The sequence below is a fragment of the Neoarius graeffei genome, chromosome 15 (genome assembly GCF_027579695.1).
Source record: "Neoarius graeffei isolate fNeoGra1 chromosome 15, fNeoGra1.pri, whole genome shotgun sequence".
Taxonomy (NCBI): Eukaryota; Metazoa; Chordata; class Actinopteri; order Siluriformes; family Ariidae; genus Neoarius; species Neoarius graeffei.
This window is the reverse complement of record NC_083583.1, coordinates 2,889,265-2,916,266: the sequence shown is the minus strand read 5'-3', so window position 1 is coordinate 2,916,266 and position 27,002 is coordinate 2,889,265. Positions and strand designations below refer to the sequence as shown.

General features: G+C 43.0%; 2 protein-coding genes across 5 annotated transcripts; one reads left to right on the top strand and one right to left on the bottom strand.

Moving 5' to 3' along the window:
* Positions 1–3,566: 3,566 nt before the first annotated feature.
* On the bottom strand, positions 3,567–24,537 carry cenpt (centromere protein T). Of its 4 annotated transcripts, none has more exons than XM_060940738.1 (16): positions 24,293–24,537; positions 19,460–19,571; positions 19,227–19,371; positions 19,057–19,150; positions 18,133–18,269; positions 17,734–17,812; positions 15,355–15,396; positions 14,843–14,979; positions 14,444–14,522; positions 8,103–8,254; positions 6,679–7,347; positions 4,610–5,074; positions 4,434–4,533; positions 4,206–4,355; positions 4,015–4,119; positions 3,567–3,914 (listed from the first exon to the last, which is right to left on the bottom strand). In XM_060940738.1, the coding sequence occupies exons 2-16, from the start codon at positions 19,568–19,570 to the stop codon at positions 3,785–3,787; spliced, it is 2,595 nt and encodes an 864-aa protein (XP_060796721.1). In that variant the 5' UTR covers position 19,571; positions 24,293–24,537; the 3' UTR covers positions 3,567–3,784. The 4 variants fall into 4 exon arrangements, with proteins under 4 accessions (XP_060796721.1, XP_060796719.1, XP_060796720.1 ...); XM_060940736.1 differs by lacking the exon at positions 24,293–24,537 and adding an exon at positions 21,676–21,884; XM_060940737.1 differs by lacking the exons at positions 15,355–15,396; positions 24,293–24,537 and adding an exon at positions 21,676–21,884.
* On the top strand, positions 23,767–26,680 carry thap11 (THAP domain containing 11). The gene has a single exon (XM_060940747.1). The coding sequence runs from the start codon at positions 23,896–23,898 to the stop codon at positions 24,679–24,681; it is 786 nt and encodes a 261-aa protein (XP_060796730.1). The 5' UTR covers positions 23,767–23,895; the 3' UTR covers positions 24,682–26,680.
* The last annotated feature ends 322 nt before the right edge of the window (positions 26,681–27,002 follow it).

Here is a 27,002-nt window from a genome sequence, read left to right as displayed (position 1 = left end):
TGGTGTGGGGGGGGGGGGGGGGGGGGGGGGGCAGGAGGGTTGGTGGGTTGATCAGTGATAGTGACCCTTTGTGTGTGGGGGGGCAGGGGGATTGATCAGTGATAGTGACCCTTTGTGTGTGTGGGGGCAGGGGGGTTGATCAGTGATAGTGACCCTTTGTGTGGGGGGGGGGGGCAGGGGGGTTGATCAGTGATAGTGACCCTTTGTGTGTGGGGGGGCAGGGGGATTGATCAGTGATAGTGACCCTTTGTGTGTGTGGGGGCAGGGGGGTTGATCAGTGATAGTGACCCTTTGTGTGGGGGGGGGCAGGGGGGTTGATCAGTGATAGTGACCCTTTGTGTGTGGGGGGGCAGGGGGATTGATCAGTGATAGTGACCCTTTGTGTGTGTGGGGGCAGGGGGGTTGATCAGTGATAGTGACCCTTTGTGTGGGGGGGGCAGGGGGGTTGATCAGTGATAGTGACCCTTTGTGTGTGTGGGGGCAGGGGGGTTGATCAGTGATAGTGACCCTTTGTGTGTGTGGGGGCAGGGGGGTTGATCAGTGATAGTGACCCTTTGTGTGTGGGGGGGCAGGGGGATTGATCAGTGATAGTGACCCTTTGTGTGTGTGGGGGCAGGGGGGTTGATCAGTGATAGTGACCCTTTGTGTGGGGGGGGCAGGGGGGTTGATCAGTGATAGTGACCCTTTGTGTGTGTGGGGGCAGGGGGGTTGATCAGTGATAGTGACCCTTTGTGTGTGGGGGGGCAGGGGGGTTGATCAGTGATAGTGACCCTTTGTGTGTGTGGGGGCAGGGGGGTTGATCAGTGATAGTGACCCTTTGTGTGTGGGGGGGCAGGGGGGTTGATCAGTGATAGTGACCCTTTGTGTGTGGGGGGGCAGGGGGATTGATCAGTGATAGTGACCCTTTGTGTGTGTGGGGGCAGGGGGGTTGATCAGTGATAGTGACCCTTTGTGTGGGGGGGGCAGGGGGGTTGATCAGTGATAGTGACCCTTTGTGTGTGTGGGGGCAGGGGGGTTGATCAGTGATAGTGACCCTTTGTGTGTGTGGGGGCAGGGGGGTTGATCAGTGATAGTGACCCTTTGTGTGTGGGGGGGCAGGGGGATTGATCAGTGATAGTGACCCTTTGTGTGTGTGGGGGCAGGGGGGTTGATCAGTGATAGTGACCCTTTGTGTGTGGGGGGCAGGGGGGTTGATCAGTGATAGTGACCCTTTGTGTGTGGGGGGGGGGCAGGGGGGTTGATCAGTGATTGTGACCCTTTGTGTGTGTGGGGGCAGGGGGGTTGATCAGTGATTGTGACCCTTTGTGTGAGTGTGTGTGTGTGTGTGTGTGTGTGGGTGGGTTTGCTTACCTTCTGTTAAGGTCTCAGCTTTTGAAAGAGCTTCCCTTTGTCGTTTGCCTCCCTTTAAGACGAATTTGAGGGTTTTTTTTTTTACATATAATGCACAGGGCAGGAAGGACGGGACCTGAGCTGGACAGAGGCAGTGCTGACCTGGATCTAAGACTCTTAGTGCTGCCCGATGTTGAGGGGCCAGCTTCGGAGGGGGGGCCAGCTTCGGGGGGTCTTGCGGCGTCTTGAGTTTCATCTCCCCCTTCTTTCTCGCGCACCATACGCTTTCCCGCTCGTTCAATAGCAAGTTTGTCCGTAAACCTGCGGTAACATGCAGGATGGAAGGCAGCATCCTCGGGTATCTTGTCAAACTCTAATCGGCTACTCTCCTGTTCTCACCGCTCAACTGCAGCCACTGTCGGATACTGTCCCGGTATGTATTCCACCATTTGAAGGTAAATTCCTGGGTCACTCCGTGCTTCACAGAAGCTATATGCATATAGCACTGCTTACGTGCAAGAAGTTTTCTCCTTTTTGCCGTTATTTCCAAACTTTCCTCTCCTCCACTGCTGCTAGACGAGGCTGTGGCGGCTGCCATGTTGGTCTCTTGTTTACGAAATGGGGCTACGTCGCGGGTGTTTATGGGATACGTCAGCAACCGTGGAACCTGTTCTGTAGCGAAATCTTATTCCGCGGTGCCAAAATATCATTCCGCACCGATGACATTAGTTCGCTTTTTCAAGCCTTCGTGCGAAAAATTGACAGCATTACAAGGTGAGAACTTTTTGATGACATCATTTCATAATACGTCCATTTTTAAGAATTGGATATTATGTAGTTCGGAGACGTCGGAGCGGAATCTTTTTTCTGAAAGACTTTTCGGGGTTCACCTTACGGCCTATGAGTGAGTAAGTGGCTAGAAACAAACACCTTGTTGATAAGAGAGGGTCAGAGGGAAATGGACAGATTGGTTCAAGCTTTTTTTCCCCCCAGGAAGGATATAGTAACTCATATAATCACTCTTGGGCGGCACGGTGGTGTAGTGGTTAGCGCTGTCGCCTCACAGCAAGAAGGTCTGGGTTCGAGCCCCGTGGCCGGCGAGGGCCTTTCTGTGTGGAGTTTGCATGTTCTCCCCGTGTCCGCGTGGGTTTCCTCCGGGTGCTCCGGTTTCCCCCACAGTCCAAAGACATGCAGGTTAGGTTAACTGGTGACTCTAAATTGACCGTAGGTGTGAATGTGAATGGTTGTCTGTGTCTATGTGTCAGCCCTGTGATGACCTGGCGACTTGTCCAGGGTGAACCCCGCCTTTCGCCCGTAGTCAGCTGGGATAGGCTCCAGCTCGCCTGCAACCCTGTAGAACAGGATAAAGCGGCTACAGATGAGATAATGAGATGAGATAATCACTCTTTACAACCGTGGTGAGCAGAAAAGAATCTCAGCATGCAACAGCAGAACAACACATTAGGTTCCACTCCTGCAGCCAAGAAAAGGGATCTTAGATTCAACAAGTTTCTATTAAAGCAGTTGATGAGTGTAATATACACTTTTGTGAAAGTATTGATAATGTGTCAGATTCTGACCTGGATAAAACTCTTAACGTCCACTTTGAAAGGTAGTGCTTAAGTGAAAGTTAAAAAGGTGCTAACTTGAAATGTACTCAAGACTTAAAAGAAAAATGACAAATTAACACAAATCTTTTCTGTACTACACTTATGAATTTCATCATGTGCTTTAAATTGAAATGTAAATAAAACGTGAGCAGACTGGTGGATTGACCAATGGCTTTCAGTCGCTCACTGAAGAGAAGAAGCAACCGCTGAGATTTGGAACAAGTACCATAAAAAGGTCTAAATAAAAATGGAAGGAATACATAGTAAAGCTGATTTTACTCCCAATTTCAATAATACTCAAAGTACACCAACTCCACCCTGATTTTCAGTAAAGCCGTGACATGGACATAAACCAGCTACAGCAGGGTTACTGGACATGTTGGTGTTTTAAACCCTTTCCATCAATATACACCATGATTTTGCATATTTAAGTGTGTTCACCTGACTTAAGTCAGGTGACTCACAAGACTAAAGAGAAGAAAAAAAACAAAAATGTGCCGGACAGGGACGGGAAACTGGGGAGAGGCGCCAATACTTTTGCAACAATTGATGGACCGGTAGCTGGAGCTAATAGGTGCAAATGAGTGTATAGTAGTGTGAAGACTAAAGATAAACATTCCAGCAGCAGCATATTTAAAGCTTTATTTATAATCTTCATTCAACACAACGGGGGGTTTGTTTGACCTTTAGTGTCCATCTGCAACCTCAACAGGTTCAACAGAAGAGGTTCAAATTATTTTTGCAAAAATTAGGTCAAAAATAATGCCATTAAATCAAAGTAAATTAGATTAATGGACAACAAAAAGAGAGAGCGAGAGAGAGAAAGAGCGCTCTGTGTGGACGTTTCATCTCCGTTTATCAGGCACAACTTTATTTCCACTGGTTGCGACAGGGATGAGGAGCTTCCTGTACTCAAGAGGGAGAAATTTCTCAATTAACACGTTGACTGGAGTGCTGTCCGTCACAAAGCCCTGCCTAAAAAGGAAGAAAAAAAAAAAGATCACATGAGCCGCATGTGGATTTACAGAAACAGGAAATAAAAACAACGTCACTGAGATTTCTACGTCCAAGATACCTTCTCATGAGGAGTTCAACATCTTCAACCTCGATGGTTTTCCTCTTTGCGTGAGCGGAGTACACCTCCAGATCATCCGCCAGTCGATCAAAATACTTCTTCAGTCTGAGACACGGCACAGAATCAGCACTGACGCTGAGCAATTAATAAACACTCACCTTATCTTAAAAATGTTCATCGTATCAGCTTACATGTCACTGATGATGGGATAGACATCGCTAGACACCTTTGTTCTGGCAAAGTGTTTAAACACACTCATGATGTAGCTCTTCGGGAGGACGCCAGCAGAGACGCGCTGAGGCTTGTGCTTTGGGTGTGGCTTCACAACTTTTGGGGCTGGACTGAAAATATATATCAGAGCGAGCATTTAGGTTCTAATTCCGTAAAAAAAGTTTGACTTCAAATTATCAAGCACTTACCCAGCATTCAGAGCTTTGAGGACAGTGGGTGTGGCCAGAGCACTGGGAGAGGATACCCGCTTCCTTTGTTTAATAAAACCCGGAGTTTGCATCGAGAGCTCTGTGATAAATATACATCTTGTTAAAAGTCAATAAAAACAAAATATAAATAAAATTGTGATGTGTGAAAGTCAAACCTTCGCTCTGTGCATCTTCCTCTTCCTGCTCCTCCTCCTCTTCCTGCTCCACCTCTTCGCATTGCTCCGCCTTGTCTTCCTCTTCCTGTTCCTCCTCCTCCACCTCGTCTTCCTCTTCCTGCTCCACTGCCACCTCCTCTTCCTGTTCCACCTCTTCCCATTGCTCAGCCTTGTCTTCCTCTTCCTGCTCTTTCTGTTCCTCCTCCACCTCTACCTGTTCAGCAGCAGGAACATTCACAGTGGGGCTAACAGGAAGACACACCACAACTTCCTCGCTTTCTGATTGGCCGAGATCTTGAATAACGTCCTCCTTATCAGCGTTCTGCACCAAACTGTCTTGATGTGTCACAGATGATGAAGGCTTTGTGGTGTGGTTGGTGGAGAAAGACACAGAGCTGCGATGTGGTTCTTCCTCCACGCTAACCATGTCTTCTACCTCAGGTCCACCAGCAAAATTTTGCAGCTCTACATATGAGACAAGGACACACCATTATACTCAGGTGTGTCAGATTAAAAAAGAGACAATAACTTGGACTTGTTTCTCTGCACTGAACACACACACACAAAAAAGTGCTCTGAGAAACTGCCATAACTGGCAAAATGTGACTGAATTGACTGAAATTGCAGTGGGCGTATTACTGACATATAACACAGAATCCTGTCAAGTTTCGTGAAATTCCTCCAAAAATTGTAAGAGGAGTTGATGTCAGAAGGAAAACACACCTTCATGAAATTGTCAAAGTACAAGGCTGTTAATCAAGGGCTGTAACTCTGGTAAAATGTGACCAAATTGAACAAAACAATATGCGTATTAGCAACATGTAACAATGCCTTCTGCCAAATTTAGTGACATTCCTCCAGAAATTGTGAGAGGAGTTGATGTCAGAAGGAAAACACACTCATGAAATTGTCAAAGTATAATTTTGTTAATCAAGGGCCGTAACTCTGGTAAAATGTGACCCAATTTAACGAAATTGCAATATGCGCATTACCGACATATAACAAAGAATCCTGTCAAGTTTTGTGAAATTCCTCCAAAAACTGTGAGAGGAGTTGATTTCAGAAGGTGAGCACCCTTCCCAGGACAGACGGAAATCGCCACGACATAATCCCCCTTCGGCCCTTTCGGCCAGTGGGGGACTTAAAAAAAATTAAAAAAATAAAGCCCTCCAAACTCACTTGGAGTGAAAGTCAGAAGGTTATGAGACTTTCCTTTTATTAAAGTTTTCAGTTAAATATATATCTGTATAAAATACGGAACTGTAAATGTGTCAAAATGCTCCTTTCTGAGATGGAACTACTTTTTCCAAACAGAGGAATGTGTGTGTTGCGTGTCTCTGATGGCGTATGGATCCCACAAAACCTTCAGAAAAGTGTAAAGTAACTCTGACGGAACGACTTTTTACTGTTGGAAAGCTGAATAAAAGTCTAAGATCTTTGGGAAGATTTTATTTCCCGTCTGTGTCATTGTTCCTGTGGAACTGCTGCAGATTTATATTTGTGTTTTATAGTCGTGTAATTTATTCATTTCACAGCAGAGATCAAAATCTGCAGTAAGACTATGCGAGTTTGAAAATGTCCTGTTATTTTCTTAGTGCAGAGAAACGAGTCCTGATGTTAAAATCCTGCAGTAGAACTTTAAAATTCTCTGTTAGAACAATAAATGTTTTATCAAAACACAAGAAAGATAAAAAATCCCTGAAGCAGCATCACTACACCTTTATCCATCATCATGTGACAGCGTAACACCGTCATAACTACCATCTCTTTATAACGAACATAATCTAATTCAACTTAAAACGCAACACCTGCAGCAAAAGCAGATTCTTACAACATGGTCAACCCATAATGCTTAAGTAGTGACATCACACACTGAGATATGTAGCCCCGCCCCCCAGATCAGTTTTACACCAACGTATGGAGACCGTGCGTTTTTAAAATGGAGAAATATTTTAATTTGATGCAACTCTAAACAATCAGAATCAATTGTGTTCAGGGTGTTTTAGTTCTAAATAAAAACAGTTAAATTTATTATAGCAGAAACATTTTACCTTCTGATGATTACTCACGTTTCTCAGTGGACACGTGACCCATCCCGAGACTCTTCGTACCTCTTCCTCTGACCATCACGTCATTCCTGATGGCTCCGCCCTCAGAGTGGTATGCTCTCCTTGTGATTCGCTGACGCAAAAGTGACGTCTCCTCCCCCTGAAGGCTCTCACCTTCTCCCTGGTTCAGTTCTTCCACCTGAGCTTCCTGTACTGCAGACTCGCGCTCCTGAGACTGAGACACGTGATCCGCCACGGCCTGGGTCGGAGAGAACGGGATTTCCTCGGGACATGAAGACACCGCCTCGTTCTCTTGTGATGGAGGCATCAGTTCCACCTTGTCCTCCCCTACCTTACTCTGTGAATCCGGTCCCAGGTGTTCTGAAACATCTGGCTGAGGTTTAGAGACATTACTCTCACACACATTTTGTTGATCTTGGATGACGTCTTTAAGTTCTTCGCCACCATCATGAACATCAAGACCATCATCTCTCTTCATCTCAGCCTCGGTAACCCTTCCATCAGCACCTCTCAGCTCGGATACGGAGGCCTGGGGCTGGGCGTAGAGCTCCGTGTTGCTCATTATCACGTCTGTGGTGAGCTCTGGCACGGAGACGTTACTCAAACCCAGAGTGAACTTGTGCCAGGTCGAGTCCTGGAGAGTTCTTCCATCCTGCACTACTGTATAATCTGATAAACAAAAGAAAGAAGGAAAGAAAGAAAGGAGGAGGAGAAGAAGAAGAGGTGGGGAGAGAGGAGGAGCTTGAGTAGGGCTTGGCGATATGATTTATATCAGTATCAATTATGTCAATACATTTTCTGAGAAATTGAGATTTTTTTTAATAAAACAATTTACATTTTCAACAAATAATCACAAACTAACAATGGAAGCAACTAAAATATGAAGTTAAAATTTTGCAATTAACGCATAAAATTGTAAAACTTGACATTTAATTTTAGAACTATAATCATAAAATTTTACATGAAAAATAATTACAAACTGAGTGAAAGCAACTGATGTTAATTTTGTCTTTAATCTAATTGTAAAATGTTAAGAAATTAAAATTAAACTTGTTGCTATTTTTCAATGTTAAATATTTTATTTCTGTTTCAAAGGTGATCTAAAAAATAATCTATTAATAACAAACAAGTTAATTATATTTTTATAGATTTTAAAAACTAATAAAACCAAACTTTTATAACCCATGGGTGCTATATACCGTACGTCCCTGTGAAAGAGCTGTTGCTATAGAAATGATGACATTAGATCAAATGCATCAATTTGCATATTTTACATGCAATAAAATGCATAGACCGGTGATTTGCAGCTGCACTACTTTCAGAGCTGCTGTTACAGAGAATTAATCAACACCTTCCCTTCTGACCAGTCAGAAGTCAGCAGCGCAGTTTGCGTTAGAGAAGAGAAGAAGAGATCAGTGCAGCACCTTGGTTGTGACGTCTCTCTAAACGTTTCTGGACGGCTTCGTCAAAAGCATCCACAGAAACCTGCTTCCGTCGTCCGACTGCTTTTCGCCTCAGACCCGCTCTCTCAGACTGAAGGTTCACGAACGGTGTTTTCAAGGTCAGGCTGAGGACACTGAGACAAAGAAACCAATAACGTGTAATGAGCTTGAAAAACCAAACAGGAAGTCGTTTAAGATTCAGCCAAACCTGTGGACCATTCATGTGTTAAAACAAGACATGGTGAGTGTTTCTGTGGCTCGCCGAGGAAAAGAAAACCGGAGTTAATTATTAGTGAAAGGAAGACGTCATTAGAGTGAAAAAGAACCCATAAATTAAAAATGGCCTTCACTGCTTTTATGTGAGACACAGTAGAGATTCTGCGAACGTTCCCTCCGTCGGGCTCTACAATATTACACATTCATTAATATTCATTACACATTAGAATTTTTTCAAAGTAATTAAACAATCCTAGCCTGTGGCGTTTATTTGTCAGAGAAATATACTCCAGATATTTTCAAATGATAAAATAAAGCTACTTTTGTTTATTTGTGGAAATGTAATTACAATTATGTTTTGTGGATGAATAATTGATTATTTTCCCCATCTCTCAACGGTCATGAATAGAAATTCGGTTAAATTCTGAGAATACTTGAGTCATTATTTTCACATGTTGATATACAACCCCGATTCCAAAAAAGTTGTGATGCTGTCTAAAATGCAAATAAAAGCAGAATGGAATGATTTGCAAATCCTTTTTGACCAATATTCAATTGAATCCAAAACAAATACAAGATACTTAATGCTCAAAATGATAAACTTAATTTTTTTTAAAAATAATACGCTACTTTTGAATTTGATTTCTGCAACACGTTCCAAAAAATTTGGGACTGGAGAAATTATGGACGCTCAAAAAAAACACCTGTTTGGCACATTCTACAGGTAAACAGGTTCACTGGCAATTGGAAAGACTCAGGTGTTCACAAGTAAGGATGGGGTGAGGTTCACCACTTTGTGAAAACTGTGTGGGTGAATTTACGAACAACGTTTCTCAGTGCAAGGAGTTTAGGGATTTCGCCATCAATATTCCGTAACATCATCAAAAGATTCAGAGAAATCTCTGCCTGCCAAAGTCAAGGCTGAAAACAAACACAGAACGCACGTGACCTTTGACCCCTCAGGTGGCTGACGTGACTGAATAAAGGACTTTACAACATCGACCCAGAAGAAGCAACATCTGCTCATAAAAACAAAGGGAGAAGTAAAATGACTAAAATTACACGAGCACCACTGAGTTTAAACTTTTCTGAGCGATGGAGGAAGAAAACACACTGACGATATAACAGGAACAAAAATCAGGTGGTAGCACCTGTAGATTAATTCATTGCCCCACCACCCCACGTAAAGCTAATGCAGAGATGCCTATCCCAAATTTTGAATTTCAGTATTCTTGAAAACATTTTTCAGTATTTTGGAATGACTTCCAGTCACATTAATTTATGCGCATTTGCATTATAAAGAGGTGTATATACCAATATGTTTAACATTTAAATTATTAAAAAGTACTGTTTTGTGTGAATTGAATAAACAAAACATGAGCAGCCATCTCAATTGAATTTCCACTCAACAAATTTCTAGAGCATACATCACATTTTTATAAATACAATAGTGCTCCCTGTTTGCAGACATTACGGTTGACTACCAATCATTGGTATTGAATGTAACTCCTCAAAAGTATTATATTATATTGCCTGGCAAAATGTTCTACCTGTTAACGGATTCTAATAAAATTTTTTAAAAAATTTCTTATTTCATGCCAAAGAGAGTCCGACATTGTTATCTTAATGTCCCAATATATAAATACTTCAGCATAATGCTTCAGAAGAGACATTGAATAAAATGACATTTATAATTGTATTTAAAACAGTGGAATGATCAATTTTTTGCCACAATCCCAACAGCACTAATCATAAAATTCTGTTTTTGATCACACTACATGTACATTTGCACTTGCAACACTGAAAAGACTTTGAATTAAAGAAGTACAGCCAGTGTTTGATATTTCAGTGAATAAAAATCATACTGTAAAAAGAAACTGAATAAGTTTAACTCACATTTCATGGCACTAATTGGCAAGTTCAACTCCAAGCACAGGTCAACCATCACCGCTTCAGCACGTGTCTTTTCACCCACAGATTTCGTAAAAAACTGCTGGATACCCCCAGATTTACTTTCCGCCTGACTCGCCATTTCAGCATACTCCATATGTTTTTTGTAGTCGACATGCCGCGTGCAGTCATCGCGACCACCATGAGTGATGTTAATGTCAGTTCTACACAGTTTGCAGTGCGCGTATCCATTGCCCTTTTGACTGGGTGTAATGCACGGCCATTCTACCGTATATCGTGGGAGGAACACCTGAGACCTGTGTTTCACTTGTCCCGATACTGAGTGTTTTATTTCCACGATTGAGAAGCAGTACCATGCGTGTGTGATGTCGAGCGAAAATAGCGCGAACAAATGTGCGGTATCTGCGCATGTCACACACAGCATGTGCGGCATCTGCGCACATAGACATATAAACATAGACGCCGCATTGAGCTGGTGGCCCCGTTGCTGGGATACGTCAGAGTGTCCACCATATTTGATGTGGCAAATCTTCCCCGTAAACCAATGCAAGTAAATGGACTGAACTTCATAAAGCCCCTTTCTACAATAATATTTAACTCGATGCCTTTTATTCACCCATTAACACACACACGTATATATTTGGAAAACAAACAGGCATCAAAACAACATGTATAACTTTTAATGTGATGGTTATAAATAGTGTGCGAAATACCCGTCAATATTCCGTGGGAGGTGTGACCTAAATTTCCTCAACATGCAGCAGGCCACTTTTTTTTTTTTTTATTCCGCTGCTACTATCGTAGGCTACTAACGATATCTACGCATCAAGGCATGTTTTGGAGCTCAGCGGGGATCGTGTAGAATAATGTGCTGTGCTTACGCTGCTGAAGCCGTGCCGTGCCGTCTCCGCATCACTTTCATTAAATGCCGTGCAGATAGGCTATAAAATGTCTCCAAAAACAATTTTTGCAATATACAGTGCTCTTTGGAAAAAAAAAAATCAATTAAACCATATTACAATGGGATTGCTCCATGTGATTGCTTCACAGTCTGACATGCTTCCAATCTCTTCTATTTTTGAATGTGCCATCACCATCTGACAGCTGGTGGTGAAATTGGTTGGGTGGGCTATGAAATAAACTATATTACATTCGTTGTTTGGAGACAGGTTTCACCGAGCGGCTATAGAGGGCTCCGAGATGATGCTAAAAATAGTAACACTGCGGTCTGCGCGGCCATCTTGGAAGTCACTCGCTCCAGAGCGCTCACAGAGTACACATCATAGAGTACACATTCACCGATTCGTTTCCGCGTTAGAGGGCTTAGAAGCTTGGATTTTTTAAGAATTTAGACATCTGAAGTGATGGAGCACTACTGTGCAAGTTTGGATAAGCAGGCACGGGAGCGTTATGCTGAGAAGGTACGTTTCATTGGGAATGTAGATCCATACACTGTTAGTGAGAAGGAATGGAAAGCTGACCCCAGCTTGTTGCCGCATGTGACATACATCGATCTTGTGAACTATCTAGTGTTTCACCCAAGTCCATTTTGTGAACTAAAGGATTTCCAGAACTACAAGAGTATGGAAGCCAAAATCTAAATAATGTTTGAAAAACTATTATAATTATTATCAATTATTTTAGTCAGTGAATAAAAGGTAGGCCTAGTATGTAACTTGTACTAACAGCATGTGTACATAAACATTACTAGGCCTAGATCTTAAATGCCATTTGATGCAACAATGCACTGCAGTAGACATAAGCTACCTAATGTGACAAATATATCCATTAATCATTGCTGAAAGTACAGAGAAAAGATAATAGTTTGTATCACATTTATTTTAGTAACTATGAAATTCAAGACAATTTAACCTACCTGTCACAAAGTGATCAGAACTAGGGTTGGGCGGTATTACGGTAAGAAGGTATCCCGAGGTATCCAAAAGTACCAACGGTATCGGTCTCATTACCGTCATTTTAAAAATATATATAATATCTAAATAAATATGGAGTACATGAGGTCATAATATAAAATAATAAACTGAAGATCATCCCGAATAACTGTGTGATCGTATTTTCACTAATTCTATCAATTTCCTAAAGAAGTTCTCATCGCGTGCAGGGTTGTTTATGTTGTTACCATGGCAACCCTGCGTGACATTTGGAGTCTGACAGAAAGCTTCACAAGAGACTGAGACCGCGGTTGAAAGATGGCAAGTCAAGATAACGAGTTAGTGGCAAAAAAAAATAATAATAAATACAACATCGGCAGTGTGGCAGTATTTTGGTTTCAAACCAAACGAAAAGGAAGAGCCAGCAATAATGTAAATGACCGCGCAAAATCGAAAAAAAATCTAATATGTCCCCTAAGGCACACCATAGCCTGGGGTACTCCACTTCCACGAGATCTCTCCAATGAGTTGTGTTTTGAGTAGGTTACATGAGTAACAACAAGGTAAAATAATATAACGTATGACATTTGGGATGTGGGTAATAAACGTTTGAAATGTCATCTGCTGAAGAAACGGAAGAAAACACCGTAGCGTAAACTGTTCGGTTTCTGGTGGGAATTAGCAATGCGCTTGCTATCTTTGTTGGGTGTGTTAAACCGTATGGATTTAAGTGGAATAATTGTAAGGAGTTATGTGATCAAGACAACGTTTTAAGCAAGGTAAGGCCATTTGATTATTAATTTCCCCTCCATGGCATGACGTGGGCCCATATGATTTTGCCTTGTGCAGCTATCACGCATTTGAATTAGGTTCGCCTCATTTGCGCTGAAGAATATGGTTTATCGCGCAGTCTAAACGGACTTGGGTGTTGGTTGATTCTTTTCTTTTTTTAATTTCCCATGCTTGAAAGGGTATGATCCTGCTCATCGTGTACTTTTTTTTTGATGGAGTAGGTGAAATAGTGCTGCAAATGGCGTTTCAACGCAGACATGTGTAAACGACAGTTGAATGCTATTTTCAAGATGAAGGAAGAGTTGCGTGATGCTTTGAAATATCTCTTAATCCATTCATCAATGCACAAAATTCGCTTTGCTGCTTAATCCATACCACAATGCACACAATTCGCTATGCTGCTTTTAAAGAGTACATTTGAGGCATAGGCGCAGGTCTGGACAAGGTCCGCCGGTATAGGCGCACGTTACACAGTAGGCCGAAACAAAATATTATTTTTTTCTCGGTAATACCGTATACCCCGGGAAAACACAGAGACAGTTTAAAGGTATTAAAATTTGGATACCGCCCAACCCTAATCAGAACAAATCCAGATACAGTCAAGTTGTCCTAAATTTGATCGGTTAATGGCAGCCAGCCACTGTCGTCTCCTCCACTCACTTTTCTCCTGTGCTGCAATTCCCTGGTTAGTCACGACTTTAGGGAGTCTGTGGAAGCTTTTGCCACCCTTTTCCCCCCGGCTACTACAGCCAACAGTGATACACGTATTCGGCATTGTCACCCCTTTTTGCTTCGCTGAACAACAACAATGCACTGACACAGCGACCTTTGACTTCCAATATGGCCGCCGCTGGGTTCGCGCTGACCTCGAAGCACTCTATTATGCGCGAGACTTCATATTAGCCACAAAGTCAGAAAAATCTGTTCGTAAAATTACGTTATAATGACCAAATACAATGAAAAGTATTTTTCCAGTCTCACCTGTGAAAGGTAATCCCATGCGATCTCATTTGGACGATAAACCTGTTGGTACAGTTAAACGCAGCACATGAATGAGGCGTCTTTATTCTCCACTTTGCCACATCCAATATGGCGGCGAGGATGACGTATGATTCTACGCGGAAGGCGGCGTCTATGTTTATATGTCTATGTCTGCGCACGTCACACACAGCATGTGCGGTATCTGCGCATGTCACACACAGCATGTGCGGTATCTGCGCATGTCACACACAGCATGTGCGGTATCTGCGCATGTCACACACAGCATGTGCGGTTGTTGTAAAAATAAATAGCCGTGAATCGCGCATGGATTGAAAAAGTCGCTTGGACATTTAAAAACAACTCACTGGAATTTTTTAAGACTTTATAATAATTCCGTACAGAATAACACTGTTTGCCGTAACATCGTATTTACGTAACTTTTCCGTACAAAATACGGCCAATCCGTACGAGTAGGCACCTCTGCTAATGGCACCTGAAGAGCCTGACTGACGGACCACTGAAACCGTTTACCTTTTGGAGGCAGCAGAGACAGCCTGTTCCTGACTGATGTCCAGATTCTCCTGAGGGACGTCCTTCTCCTCGTCTTCACCTTGGGACAAAAAATTAAATTCTTCTGCACTGTCGTCATTTCCTCCTACTGTTTGAACTCGGACTGATTTACGTGCAGAGCGAGACAAGGTGCTGTGTGACAATGACTACTGCTAAAAACACGATATATCAAAACTGTATTAAAAATAAATTCACTAAGATTAATAAGACAGACATCACGCTCTTTTTTTTATTCTGATCAGATCCCAGTAAATGCAATTGTATTATAGATCACATGACATCATGGCTTATTCTATATAAAAAATGAATAAAAGTTCGTGTCTGAATGATGCTCTGTGATATGAGGTTGTAGTTTCGAACCTGACGGCTGCTCCAGTTGTTTCTCGAACGCGGAGACATTAAAAGTGGGCGGCGGTCTCCTGCGGCTCATCCCCCGGATCACGTGAGTCAGTGGCTCTGTAGCCAAGTCAGGCAGCTCGAGTCCTGACACGCCGTCACTGAAAGAACGAACGAATGAACAAACGAACACACACATAAATAAAAATGAAACATTTTCTCCTGTGCTGCAATTCCCTGGTTAGTCACGACTTTAGGGAGTCTGTGGAAGCTTTTGCCACCCTTTTCCCCCCGGCTACTACAGCCAACAGTGATACACGTATTCGGCATTGTCACCCCTTTTTGCTTCGCTGAACAACAACAATGCACTGACACAGCGACCTTTGACTTCCAATATGGCCGCCGCTGGGTTCGCGCTGACCTCGAAGCACTCCATTATGCGCGAGACTTCATATTAGCCACAAAGTCAGAAAAATCTGTTCGTAAAATTACGTTATAATGACCAAATACAATGAAAAGTCTTTTTCCAGTCTCACCTGTGAAAGGTAATCCCATGCGATCTCGTTTGGACGATAAACCTGTTGGTACAGTTAAACGCAGCACATGAATGAGGCGTCTTTATTCTCCACTTTGCCACATCCAATATGGCGGCGAGGATGACGTATGATTCTACGCGGAAGGCGGCGTCTATGTTTATATGTCTATGTCTGCGCACGTCACACACAGCATGTGCGGTATCTGCGCATGTCACACACAGCATGTGCGGTTGTCGTAAAAATAATTAGCCGTGAATCGCGCATGGATTGAAAAACAGGGTTCCTACAAGTTTCTTCAAGTCAAATTCAAGGCTTTTTCAAGGCTTTTTAAGACCAATAATCCACAAATTTAAGACCTTTATCGCAGTTCACCATAATTCACCGGAAACAAACATCTCAAGTTGTGTGTACTCGTTTCTTAGAAAAATGTGAAAATGCGCAAAGGATGATGTACAGAGTACTCACCGAACACCACCACAATACAAAATCATGTAATGTTCAGCAGACGATGCTTAATTAAGAGACTGTTATTTATTTTCGGGGTCAATGGAGGATGTCCTTTTGTGTGATAACTTTGTGTGACACCTTGCTGAATTAATTTCTGTCTCTAAGTTGTCTTTGACGTTAAAAGATTCTGGATATTCTGAGTCACTGATAATACATTGCATAGGCTTCACTTCCAAATTTGATTACATTATTCAAGACAGGGGAATTGATCACACATGGTTAATTACATAATTTGATCTGTAGTGTTGCTACATGATAGGCCTAAATGGAGTTTATGAATATAAATTGAGAAACATGTAAAAACACATGCATAATAATAATAATACATTTTATTTGAAGCTCCTTTCAAAATACCCAAGGACACTGCACATTACAAAATGTTAAAAGCAACAAGTTAACAGTAGAAAATTAAGTTAAAAGTAGAGTTAAGAGCAACAAGTAATAGTAAGCAACAGGTAATAAAACAACAACAATAACATTAACAATATTAAAAATAATAACAATAATCATCATCATCATAATAATAATAATAATAATAATAATAATAGTTTGTGCTTACTTTTAAGTGTGACAGAAGGTCTTTGGCGGTGGAATGACCCATGAACTGGGAGCCAAAATATCTGGACCTAACCTGTCCTTCTGACCAAAACCGCACATGGACGTCCAGCTGTTTTGTTTTCGTGGTTACATTCATGCTCTCGTCGAACATCAGTACGAACGGCGATTGGTTGATTTTCGACACCAGCTCGTCCTTGATGTGAATGGCCAGCCCATACTTGGCGATGTAGGCCGTCTTGTCAGCACCACACCTGAAGCTCTGGGCAATGTCTGAATCCGGGAACATTAATTTAAATAGCTCGGAGACACCTTCGTTGCCATTGTAGGACTGGTGTTGGGCTACTGTGTGTAGCGTCCACAACACCTCAGCCTTCATCGTAGGTGTTGAACCGAGTGTTGTCCGCAAATCAACTCTAGTACTAGGGACTACTGTAGCGGCAACAGACTGGCCATCCTTAGCCGTGCTAGGTAGTTGGCTAGGTACCAGCTGGCTAACGTCAACAGCTGGCCGAAACACAGATGAAACAGACGGCGTTTGCCGTTTATCATTGAGAAGAGCCATGTGTTTTGAAGACTGCGCGTGAGAATCCAGCGCCTTAACGCCCATTGTGCCCAATTTAAACGTCCTTTTGCAAACTGAACAAAAAGCTGCGAATATGTCACCATCCACTGGTTTAACCCATTCTCGAAATGAACTATGATGTAGCCATAACTGGTTAAACTTACATTTGCCCATTTTTACACCGTCGAGTTATCGTTTAGCCTGCTTCCACCTCCCTGACTTTCCGAATTTCCATTAATCGCCAGCTGTAAACTATTAGCAGCTACCTCAGTCGGTGTGCGCGCGTAATTGTTCCGCCCACAACTCCAGTTCCACCACTATTGGCTACTTGGCCACTCGTGCCTCATTTACTAAAACAATGACGAAAAAATAACGCCTGCTGGGGTATTTAAGTAATGAACAATGCTAAAATACAAATTATCATCGGTGCACAAATTTAAGACCTACACATTAAAATTCAATGCTTTTTCAAGGCTTTTCAAGGTATTATTTCCAAATTCTCGAATTCAATGCTTTTAAGACTTTTTAAGACCTCGCGGGAACCCTGGAAAAAGTCCAAAAGTCGCTTGGACATTTAAAAACAACTCACTGGAATTTAAGACTTTATAATAATTCCGTACAGAATAACACTGTTTGCCGTAACATCGTATTTACGTAACTTTTCCGTACAAAATACGGCCAATCCGTACGAGTAGGCATCTCTGCTAACGGCACCTGAAGAGCCTGACTGACGGACCACTGAAACCGTTTACCTTTTGGAGGCAGCAGAGACGGCCTGTTCCCGACTGATGTCCAGATTCTCCTGAGGGACGTCCTTCTCCTCGTCTTCACCTTGGGACAAAAAATAAAATTCTTCTGCACTGTCGTCATTTCCTCCTACTGTTTGAACTCGGACTGATTTACGTGCAGAGCGAGACAAGGTGCTGTGTGACAATGACTACTGCTAAAAACACGATATATCAAAACTGTATTAAAAATAAATTCACTAAGATTAATAAGACAGACATCACGCTCTTTTTTTTATTCTGATCAGATCCCAGTAAATGCAATTGTATTATAGATCACATGACATCATGGCTTATTCTATATAAAAAATGAATAAAAGTTCGTGTCTGAATGATGCTCTGTGATATGAGGTTGTAGTTTTGAACCTGATGGCTGCTCCAGTTGTTTCTCGAACGCGGAGACATTAAAAGTGGGCGGCGGTCTCCTGCGGCTCATCCCCCGGATCACGTGAGTCAGTGGCTCTGTAGCCAAGTCAGGCAGCTCGAGTCCTGACACGCCGTCACTGAAAGAACGAACGAATGAACGAACACACACAAATAAAAATGAAACATTTTCTCCTGAGCAGTCATTAAAGGCGCTGTAGTACTTTTTTTTCTATATTTGTACAAATAACCTGCCGGATATTTAGAAACTGATTAAATATAGGTGTTTAAGTCATGACCTCAACACAGGTGTACTAAGTATCTGTGAAAACCTGACTTCTGGTCCAAAATGCTTGTTAATGTTTGGATGTGCCTCCTTTCAGCCATTTTATACACACTACAGGCCAATGTAAATCCTGTGGGAGGAGTTATGTGAACGTAGGTGGAGATTTAATCTTGCCTAATACACCTTCAACCAGCTGTAGTGTTTAGTGATGTGTGTGTTTAGACACTGGGAATCCCTCCTTTAATAGCATTATTACTTCCACCAAGGGGGTTATGTTTTCGGTAGCGTTGGTTTGTTTGTTTGTTGGTTGGTTTGTCTGTTAGCAACATTACGGAAAAAGTTATGAACAGATCGCTCTGAAATTTTTTCCAGAGGTGTGACTGGACACAAGTAACAATCCGTTAAATTTTGGCGGTGATCCGGATCACCTTCTGGATCCCGGATTCTTTTAAAGGATTCTTGGCGGAGATCTGCGCTTTCCGAGTGCTTTTCTAGTCTGGATGATGCTATCGGTATGGAATAAAACATTCTCTCATCTCCTGGTCATAAATAAATTTACAGACACGCCATTAGATCATGGATTCATTCATCAGCCCTGTCTGGGTGGGATTACTTTCTCAGTAGATAATAGACACGCCCACCTGCACCTGTTGCTATGGACACTGGCCTCGACATCCTGCTGATCTCCATCAGGTAACGCAGTCTGACCAGGTAGCACCAGGGACACTTCCGCTTCTGAAAAACGCAACGAAGTTCACGAGGTGTTCACTGAGCGCACGTCACGTCTGAGTAAAGCTGCTTCTGCACTCACCGTTCTGAATGATCCCCCTGATCAGCCCACGAGGTGTGACGTCATCACTGTACAGCGCAGGGGCGGGACGCACCGCCCCTGTCTTCAGCATCCTGCCCTGAGATTTCGCACGTTTACTGGGCGGGACCGGAGACTGAGTGGCGGTCTGGACTCATATCAGAATTTAACGTAAGCTTCTAGAGCAGGTTAAACCGTTTATCTGTGTTAACACTCATTCATAAAACAAGTCGTACCTCATGGAGTTTCTGTTTGAGTTTGTGACGGAGAGCAATGCGAGGTGTCTCGGACGCGTCCCTCAGCCTGGAGCTCCTCCGCACACATGACAGTCGCTGATCATGAGACATGCTGAAGGACAAGAAACATAATTTCACTCGGAGCAACAATGGAATTCTGTACTTTTTACAAATGAAATCAATCACAATGTTCAACAAAAATAAAATGTTTTGGTGGTTAGGTCTGGACAAAATGATCATGTAATATTTATCAACTGTGTCATAATATATTTATATATAGCCCCATATACACTGTGTGTGTCAATAATTAAACTAAACAGAAGCAGCTTCTTTACACTTCAAAATAATTAAACATCTAAGCATCTATTGCTCCTTTTTAGTGTTTAGTCTTTTCAGTATTTTCATATCAAATTATAAATTTACTACAGAAGACAAACAGATAAAATTCAAAAGCTGTCAAAATACTTACAGCTGCATGCAAAAGTTTATACCCCCCCAGGACAAACTGCAATAAACTTTACTGAATTCATATTAACAAGATAACTAGTGAGAGTGTGTTCAGCTTCAGAGATGTTCCTGCAACAAATTCTGGTCACGTGAAGATATTAATCCTGAAAACAGTGAGGAAGATTCCAGTTCAGAAGTTTACACCCCTTTTTCTGGGTTTGATGTAAATATGATCTTTGAGTCTTTTCAAATGATTTTGTGTTAATGATTTTAAATTATGTGAATACTCCCAGAATTTCATTTGTAACTTCTTTCAAAAAACAACAAAAAAATATTTTCCCGGGCGGCACGGTGGTGTAGTGGTTAGCGCTGTCACCTCACAGCAAGAAGGTCTGGGTTCGAGCCCCGTGGCCGGCGAGGGCCTTTCCGTGCGGAGTTTGCATGTTCTCCCCGTGTCCGCGTGGGTTTCCTCCGGGTGCTCCGGTTTCCCCCACAGTCCAAAGACATGCAGGTTAGGTTAACTGGTGACTCTAAATTGAGCGTAGGTGTGAATGTGAGTGTGAATGGTTGTCTGTGTCTATGTGTCAGCCCTGTGATGACCTGGCAACTTGTCCAGGGTGAACCCCGCCTTTCGCCTGTAGTCAGCTGGGATAGGATCCAGCTCGCCTGCGACCCTGTAGAACAGGATAAAGCGGCTACAGATAATGAGATGAGATATTATTTTCCCAAGAAACAGGGGGTGCGAAAACTTTTGCACTCAACTATCTAGGTTGTCATACAAAACTCTTTAAATCACAGAAATCCGCTCCGACGAAACCAAACTGTTTAACAAGTGAATATAACCGATTTTCTGTTTCTCTGTGAAAGGTTTATTACGGGTTGTTTTACAATCAGGGTTCGCAAGCTAAAAATCACATTTAACACTTATTATCTTCAATATCAAAAGGCTTGACTAAATAAACTCGGTTGTTTATTGTAGCCCTGTGATAGCTCTATTTACCATGCAAAAAAATTTGGTGATAACGTTATTTTTGGTGAATGTATGGCAATATATGTCATATTTAGCAAAATTACTCGCATCATTTAGAAAAAGTGCTTTTCTGACCACAGGTCGCTCCAAAAGGGATGCACTTACATCATTCTTTATACCATAAAACACATATTTGGTTCCATATCATTGGAAACATAGTTAAGTTTTAATGTTGAATGCCAGTAAGTTTTCAGACTATTTTGATCAAATTAGTCTGTAATTGTGTCAAAAAAAGTCCTCTCTGAGACAGCTCATTTTTCAATATAAAATAAATAACATATCTAAAATGATTATTTTCATCCTAAAATGTGGTCAAGATATTGGGACATAAATATTATAGACGACTAACACAAAGCTTACAGCCTTATATTTAAAAGCACTGTGGAAGTAGTGGATTCTGAATTGTCAAAAAAAAAAAAAGTCCTCTCCGAGAATCACTTCATTTGTTTCTCCCAGCCCTGCTTAAAGCTGCACTTCATCTTCTTTATCTTATAGCAGATTACACAAAACTACCATACAAAAAATGACCTGAAATCTGTTCTTTAACTCGTCCTTCACTTAAAAACTGGTACAAGAACCAGTTTGAATAAATTTGAATTTTAGACCCCTGTGACACAAACTTTGTCCCCTGATTGTAAAGCAACCCTCATAACAAACAGACCCACTGGCATGCTAAGCGCCATGCTAACTGCGATGCTAACTGCGATGCTAGCGAGTTTAGCCCAGAGCAGTGACTGACCTCCTGGTGACCGGAGAGCGCTGAGTTTCTGTGTGCAGGACATTTCTGAGTAAAACTCGAGCAGAAACATCCTCCTCCTCCACACAGTCCATCACAGAGTTCCCTTAAAATAGCAATGAAGGAATCCTGAGGAAAAGTTTCCCCTGAAAAGCCCCGAGCTTCACTTTCTACATTCAAATCAACTCTATAATGACGTCATTTCCCGCGCTGACCGAGGCTCGCGCGTGCCTCATGGGATGAGTAGTTTTTGCGGTATCACTTCCGGGAACTGGCCTACACGGCTGCGCCGTCAATGCGCAGGAACTGTGTGTCTTTTATTAGTTACAGTTTGTTCTTATTTTTAAAGTCGACATTCTTTTTACTCAACTGATGTTGTAGAGTGTAGTGTAGTTATTATTTTGCATGATATCGAAATAAAAATTCATTGGTTTTAAATTTATTTGTCGAAACGTTTACCATGTTTTTTGTCCTGGATTTGTAAATATGTACAATTTCTTTGTCATAAACTCATAAAGTGTAATTCTAGGTAAATTTTACAATAAATAAATAAATAGATAGATATTTTTTCTTTTCTTTGAATGAGAGTAAATGTCTCATCTCATCTCATTATCTGTAGCTGCTTTATCCTGTTCTACAGGGTCGCAGGCGAGCTGGAGCCTATCCCAGCTGACTACGGGCAAAAGGCGGGGTTCACCCTGGACAAGTCGCCAGGTCATCACAGGGCTGACACATAGACACAGACAACCATTCACACTCACATTCACACCTACGCTCAATTTAGAGTCACCAGTTAACCTAACCTGCATGTCTTTGGACTGTGGGGGAAACCGGAGCACCCGGAGGAAACCCACGCGGACACGGGGAGAACATGCAAACTCCGCACAGAAAGGCCCTCGCCGGCCACGGGGCTCAAACCCGGACCTTCTTGCTGTGAGGCGACAGCGCTAACCACTACACCACCGTGCCGCCCAGAGTAAATGTCCAAATTAAAAAAAAAACTGATAGTTTGGCACTGATTTATACAAAACAGACTTTTTGTATGTAATTTTTTATCAATATTTTTGAGTTTTGATCCCCCCATACGTTTACACAGTGGTGTAGTGGTTTGCACTGTCGCCTCACAGCAAGAAGGTCCGGGTTCGAGCCCTGTGGCCGGCGAGGGCCTTTCTGTGCGGAGTTTGCATGTTCTCCCCGTGTCCGCGTGGGTTTCCTCCGGGTGCTCCGGTTTCCCCCACAGTCCAAAGACATGCAGGTTAGGTTAACTGGTGACTCTAAATTGAGCGTAGGTGTGAATGTGAGTGTGAATGGTTGTGTGTCGTGACTTGTCCAGGGTGAACCCTGCCTCTCACCCATAGTCAGCTGGGATAGGATCCAGCCCGCCTGCAACCCTGCACAGTATAAAGCGGCTACAGATAATGGAGGGATGGAATATCCTTCATGGCAAAAAATCTTGAACCAATCTGTCCATTTCCCTCTGACCCTCTCTTATCAACAAGGCGTTTGTTTCCAGCAGTCCATCTGGCTCAAACCAACACCCATACCACAGTGAAAGAAAGAAAGAAACAAAGAAAGAAAGTCACACTTCACTGTGAGATCACAATTTTTCCCATTCTGATGTTGATGCATTGTGCTGCTGTGGAGGGATCGGCTGATTACAGAACAGCAGGGGGATGTCGGGGTGTTCCTAATAAAGTGGCCAGTGAGTGTGTGTGTAGTTAAAGATTGAAAATAAAAGCTTAAACAGTGATTTATTAAAAAAAATAGCATATGGATCTTTATATTTATTTTTGTTTCCTCTATTTTGTAAATTTGGTTTAGTGTCTGCAAAGAAAAAAAAATATCTGCTCGATCGTTTTGCAATTTTGCAGTATTTAAGAATCCAACAATACTGAAGAAACTTTTGAATTCCATGTAGATTTTAATTTGATCTCTGTGTTTTTCCAAAATTTAATCACGAATTAAACTGCTTTATTCCGATTGAGGCTTATTTCAGCCCAGTCGGAGAGAGGAGCCTTGAGTATGCGCGTGCTGTGCGCAGACTTGGTGCTCATGAGCGCGCGTTGGGGAAAAACAAAACAGGAAGTCGTAAGTATTGTGGGACGTGTAGTTCCGCTTTTAGGCCGCTGCATCTGATAAGAGCGCACGGAGGAGATCAACAAAAACAAAAATCAGGAGAAACTTGTGTGCGGTTGTTTGAGAGAGAGGAAGAGCGGCGTCGTTATGCCAGGCTTCACGTGCTGTGTGCCCGGATGCTATAACAACTCACACCGGGACCGCGAGCTCCGGTTCTACACCTTCCCCAAAGACCCGAGTCAGCGGGAGATCTGGCTGAAGAACATCTCCCGGGCCGGAGTGAGCGGCTGCTTCAGCACCTTCCAGCCCACCACCGGGCACCGCGTGTGCAGCGTGCACTTCCCCGGGGGCAGGAAGACCTACACCATCCGGGTCCCGACTCTGTTCCCGCTGCGCGGGGTCAACGAGAGGAGAAGTCGGCGCGGCCGCGGCAGGAAGGTGTTCGCTGCGCCTGCGCCCGCCGGGGCCATTCAGGGTGAAGCGGCGGCGCAGGGTCAGCCCGACTTCGTGGTGCAGATCGGACAGAACGGGCAGTACATCTCACCTGGCACCGCTGTCTCATCATCGTTATTATCAACATCAGCATCATCAACATCTGCATCATTAGCAGCAGCAGCAGCGCTGGAAGGCTCGCGCTCCGCAGCGGCGCCGCTCAAGTGTGAGGAAGCCCCGGAGGTGGTGGCGCTGGTTCCGGAGCAGCCGCTGCTGTGCGGAGAGGAGCACTCCTACTCCCTGACCAACGGCACGACCTCCGCCGAGCTCCTGAGGAAACTCAACGAGCAGCGCGACATCATCGCCCTGATGGAGGTGAAGATGAAGGAGATGAAGAGCACCATCCGCCAGCTGCGCGTCAGCGAGGCGCGCCTGCAGGAGGAGCTGCGCGAGCGCGACCGCGTGCTCTCCGGCATCTGCGTGGTTCGGAAGAAAGTCTGACCCGACCGGAACCGGACAGAACAATACCCTCCCTGGGCTGTTTACTTTATTTTATATCTTTGTTTTATTTTGTTATGAATTTTCAGTGTTTCCAAAAACATCAGGAGTGGGCGGTGATGTCAGAAAAAAAACAACAAATCGCGATTTATCGTGACATTTTCACAGCGAGCTTTAATAAACATCAGTGACGTCATGAAATTACAGAAAAAATAAATTATTCAGTGTTTTAATGCCCAGGAAAGGAACGGCTTCATCAGGACTGATAAATATGCACGAATATGCAAATAAGGACACGCCCCATGACTGGTACTCTATCACTAACATGAGCAGAGGTGCATTACAGAAAGAAATATGTAAATTCAGACACTTTTTTTTTTATACAACATTTAACAAGGATGAGGAAATACTTTCATGGTTTGGTCTGTTCTTTTGGAGTTGTACAACCCCAATTCCAAAAAAGTTGGGATGCTGTGTAAAACATAAATAGAAACAGAATGTGATGATTTGCAAATCATGGAAACTCTATATTGCATTGAAAATAGTACAAAGACGATATGTTGAAACAGATTTTTTTTTTTTTTTTTAAAATGCTCATTTTGAATTTGATGTCAGCAACACGTTTCAGAAAAGTTGGGACAGCGCAACAAAAGACTGCAAAAGTTGTGTAATGCTAAAAAAAACCCTACCTAATTAGGTTACTTGTCAACAAGTCCGTAAGATGATGGGGTATAAAAAGAGCATCCAGAGAGGCGGAGTCTCTCAGAAGTAAAGATGGGGAGGGGTTCACTACTCTGTGAAAGACTGCGTGGGCAAACAGTGCAACAATTTAAGAATAACAAAACATTCTCAGTGTAAAACTGCAAAGAATTTGGGGATCACATCATTAAAAGATTCAGAGAATCTGGAGAAATCTCTGTCTGCGAGAGACAAGGCTGAAAACTGACACTGGATGCCTGTGATCTTCAGGCCCTCAGGAGACACTGCATTAAAAGCAGACACATGTCTGTAGTGGAAATCACTGTATGGGCTCAGGAACACTTCAGAAAACCATCGTCTGTGAAAACACTTCATTACTGCATCCACAAACGCAAGTTAAAACCAGATATAAACAATATCCAGAAACTCCACCCCCCTTCTCTGGGCCTGAGCTCTTTTACAATGGACTGGGGCGAAGTGGAAAACTGTCCCGAGGTCTGAGGAATCAAAAGTAGAAATTCTTTTTAGATATCTTGGACACCATGTCCTCCAGGCTAAAGAGGAGAGGGACCGTCCGGCTTATCAGTGCACAGCTTAAAAGCCAATATCTGTGATGGTATGAGGGGGCGTTAGTGCACATGACATGGGGAGCTTGTACATCTGGGAAGGAATCATTAATGCTGAATGATATAAACACGTTTCAGAGCAATATGCTGCCATCCAGACTAAATCTTTTTCAGGGAAGGCCTTCCTTCTTTCAGCAAGACAATGACAAACCGCTTTCTGCACATATTACAACTACATGGCTCCGTAGGAAAAGAGTCCAGGTGCTAAACTGGCCTGCTGCAGTCCAGACCTGTCTCCCATTTAAAACATTTGGTGCATTATGAAGTGCAAAATACGACAAAGGAGACCCGAACTGTTGAACAGCTGAAATTTTATATCAGGCAAGAATGGAACAACATTTCTCTTTCAAAACGACAGCAATTGGTCTCCTCAGTTTCCAAACATTTACAGAGTGTTGTTAAAAGTAGAGGTGATGCAACACAGCAGTAAACACGCCCCGTCCCAACTTTTCTGAAATGTTGTTGCTGACATCAAATTCAAAATGAGCAAATTTTTTCAAAAAACAATAACATTTCTCAGTTTCAACATTTGATATGTTGTCTTTGTACTGGGCAGCACGGTGGTGTAGTGGTTAGCGCTGTCGCCTCACAGCAAGAAGGTCCTGGGTTCGAGCCCCGTGGCCGGCGAGGGCCTTTCTGTGTGGAGTTTGCATGTTCTCCCCGTGTCCGCGTGGGTTTCCTCCGGGTGCTCCGGTTTCCCCCACAGTCCAAAGACATGCAGGTTAGGTTAACTGGTGACTCTAAATTGACCGTAGGTGTGAATGGTTGTCTGTGTGTTAGCCCTGTGATGACCTGGCGACTTGTCCAGGGTGTACCCTGCCTTTCGCCCGTAGTCAGCTGGGATAGGATCCAGCTCGCCTGCGACCCTGTAGAAGGATAAAGCGGCTACAGATAATGTGATGTGTGTGATGTCTTTGTACTATTTTCAATGAAATATAGGGTTTCTATGATTTACAAATCACCACATTCTGTTTTTATTTACAGTTCACACAGCGTCCC

Excerpts from the sequence above, each read along its gene's own strand:
- thap11 (XM_060940747.1), top strand. The coding sequence starts at position 23,896 with ATGCCAGGCTTCACGTGCTGTGTGCCCGGATGCTATAACAACTCACAC.
- cenpt (XM_060940736.1), bottom strand. The coding sequence starts at position 21,767 with ATGGACTGTGTGGAGGAGGAGGATGTTTCTGCTCGAGTTTTACTCAGA. Across the intron at positions 14,523-14,842 it reads ACAACTGGAGCAGCCGTCAG|GTGAAGACGAGGAGAAGGAC; the intron begins GTTCGAAACTAC and ends TTTTGTCCCAAG. Across the intron at positions 3,915-4,014 it reads GTTGAACTCCTCATGAGAAG|GCAGGGCTTTGTGACGGACA; the intron begins GTATCTTGGACG and ends CTTCCTTTTTAG.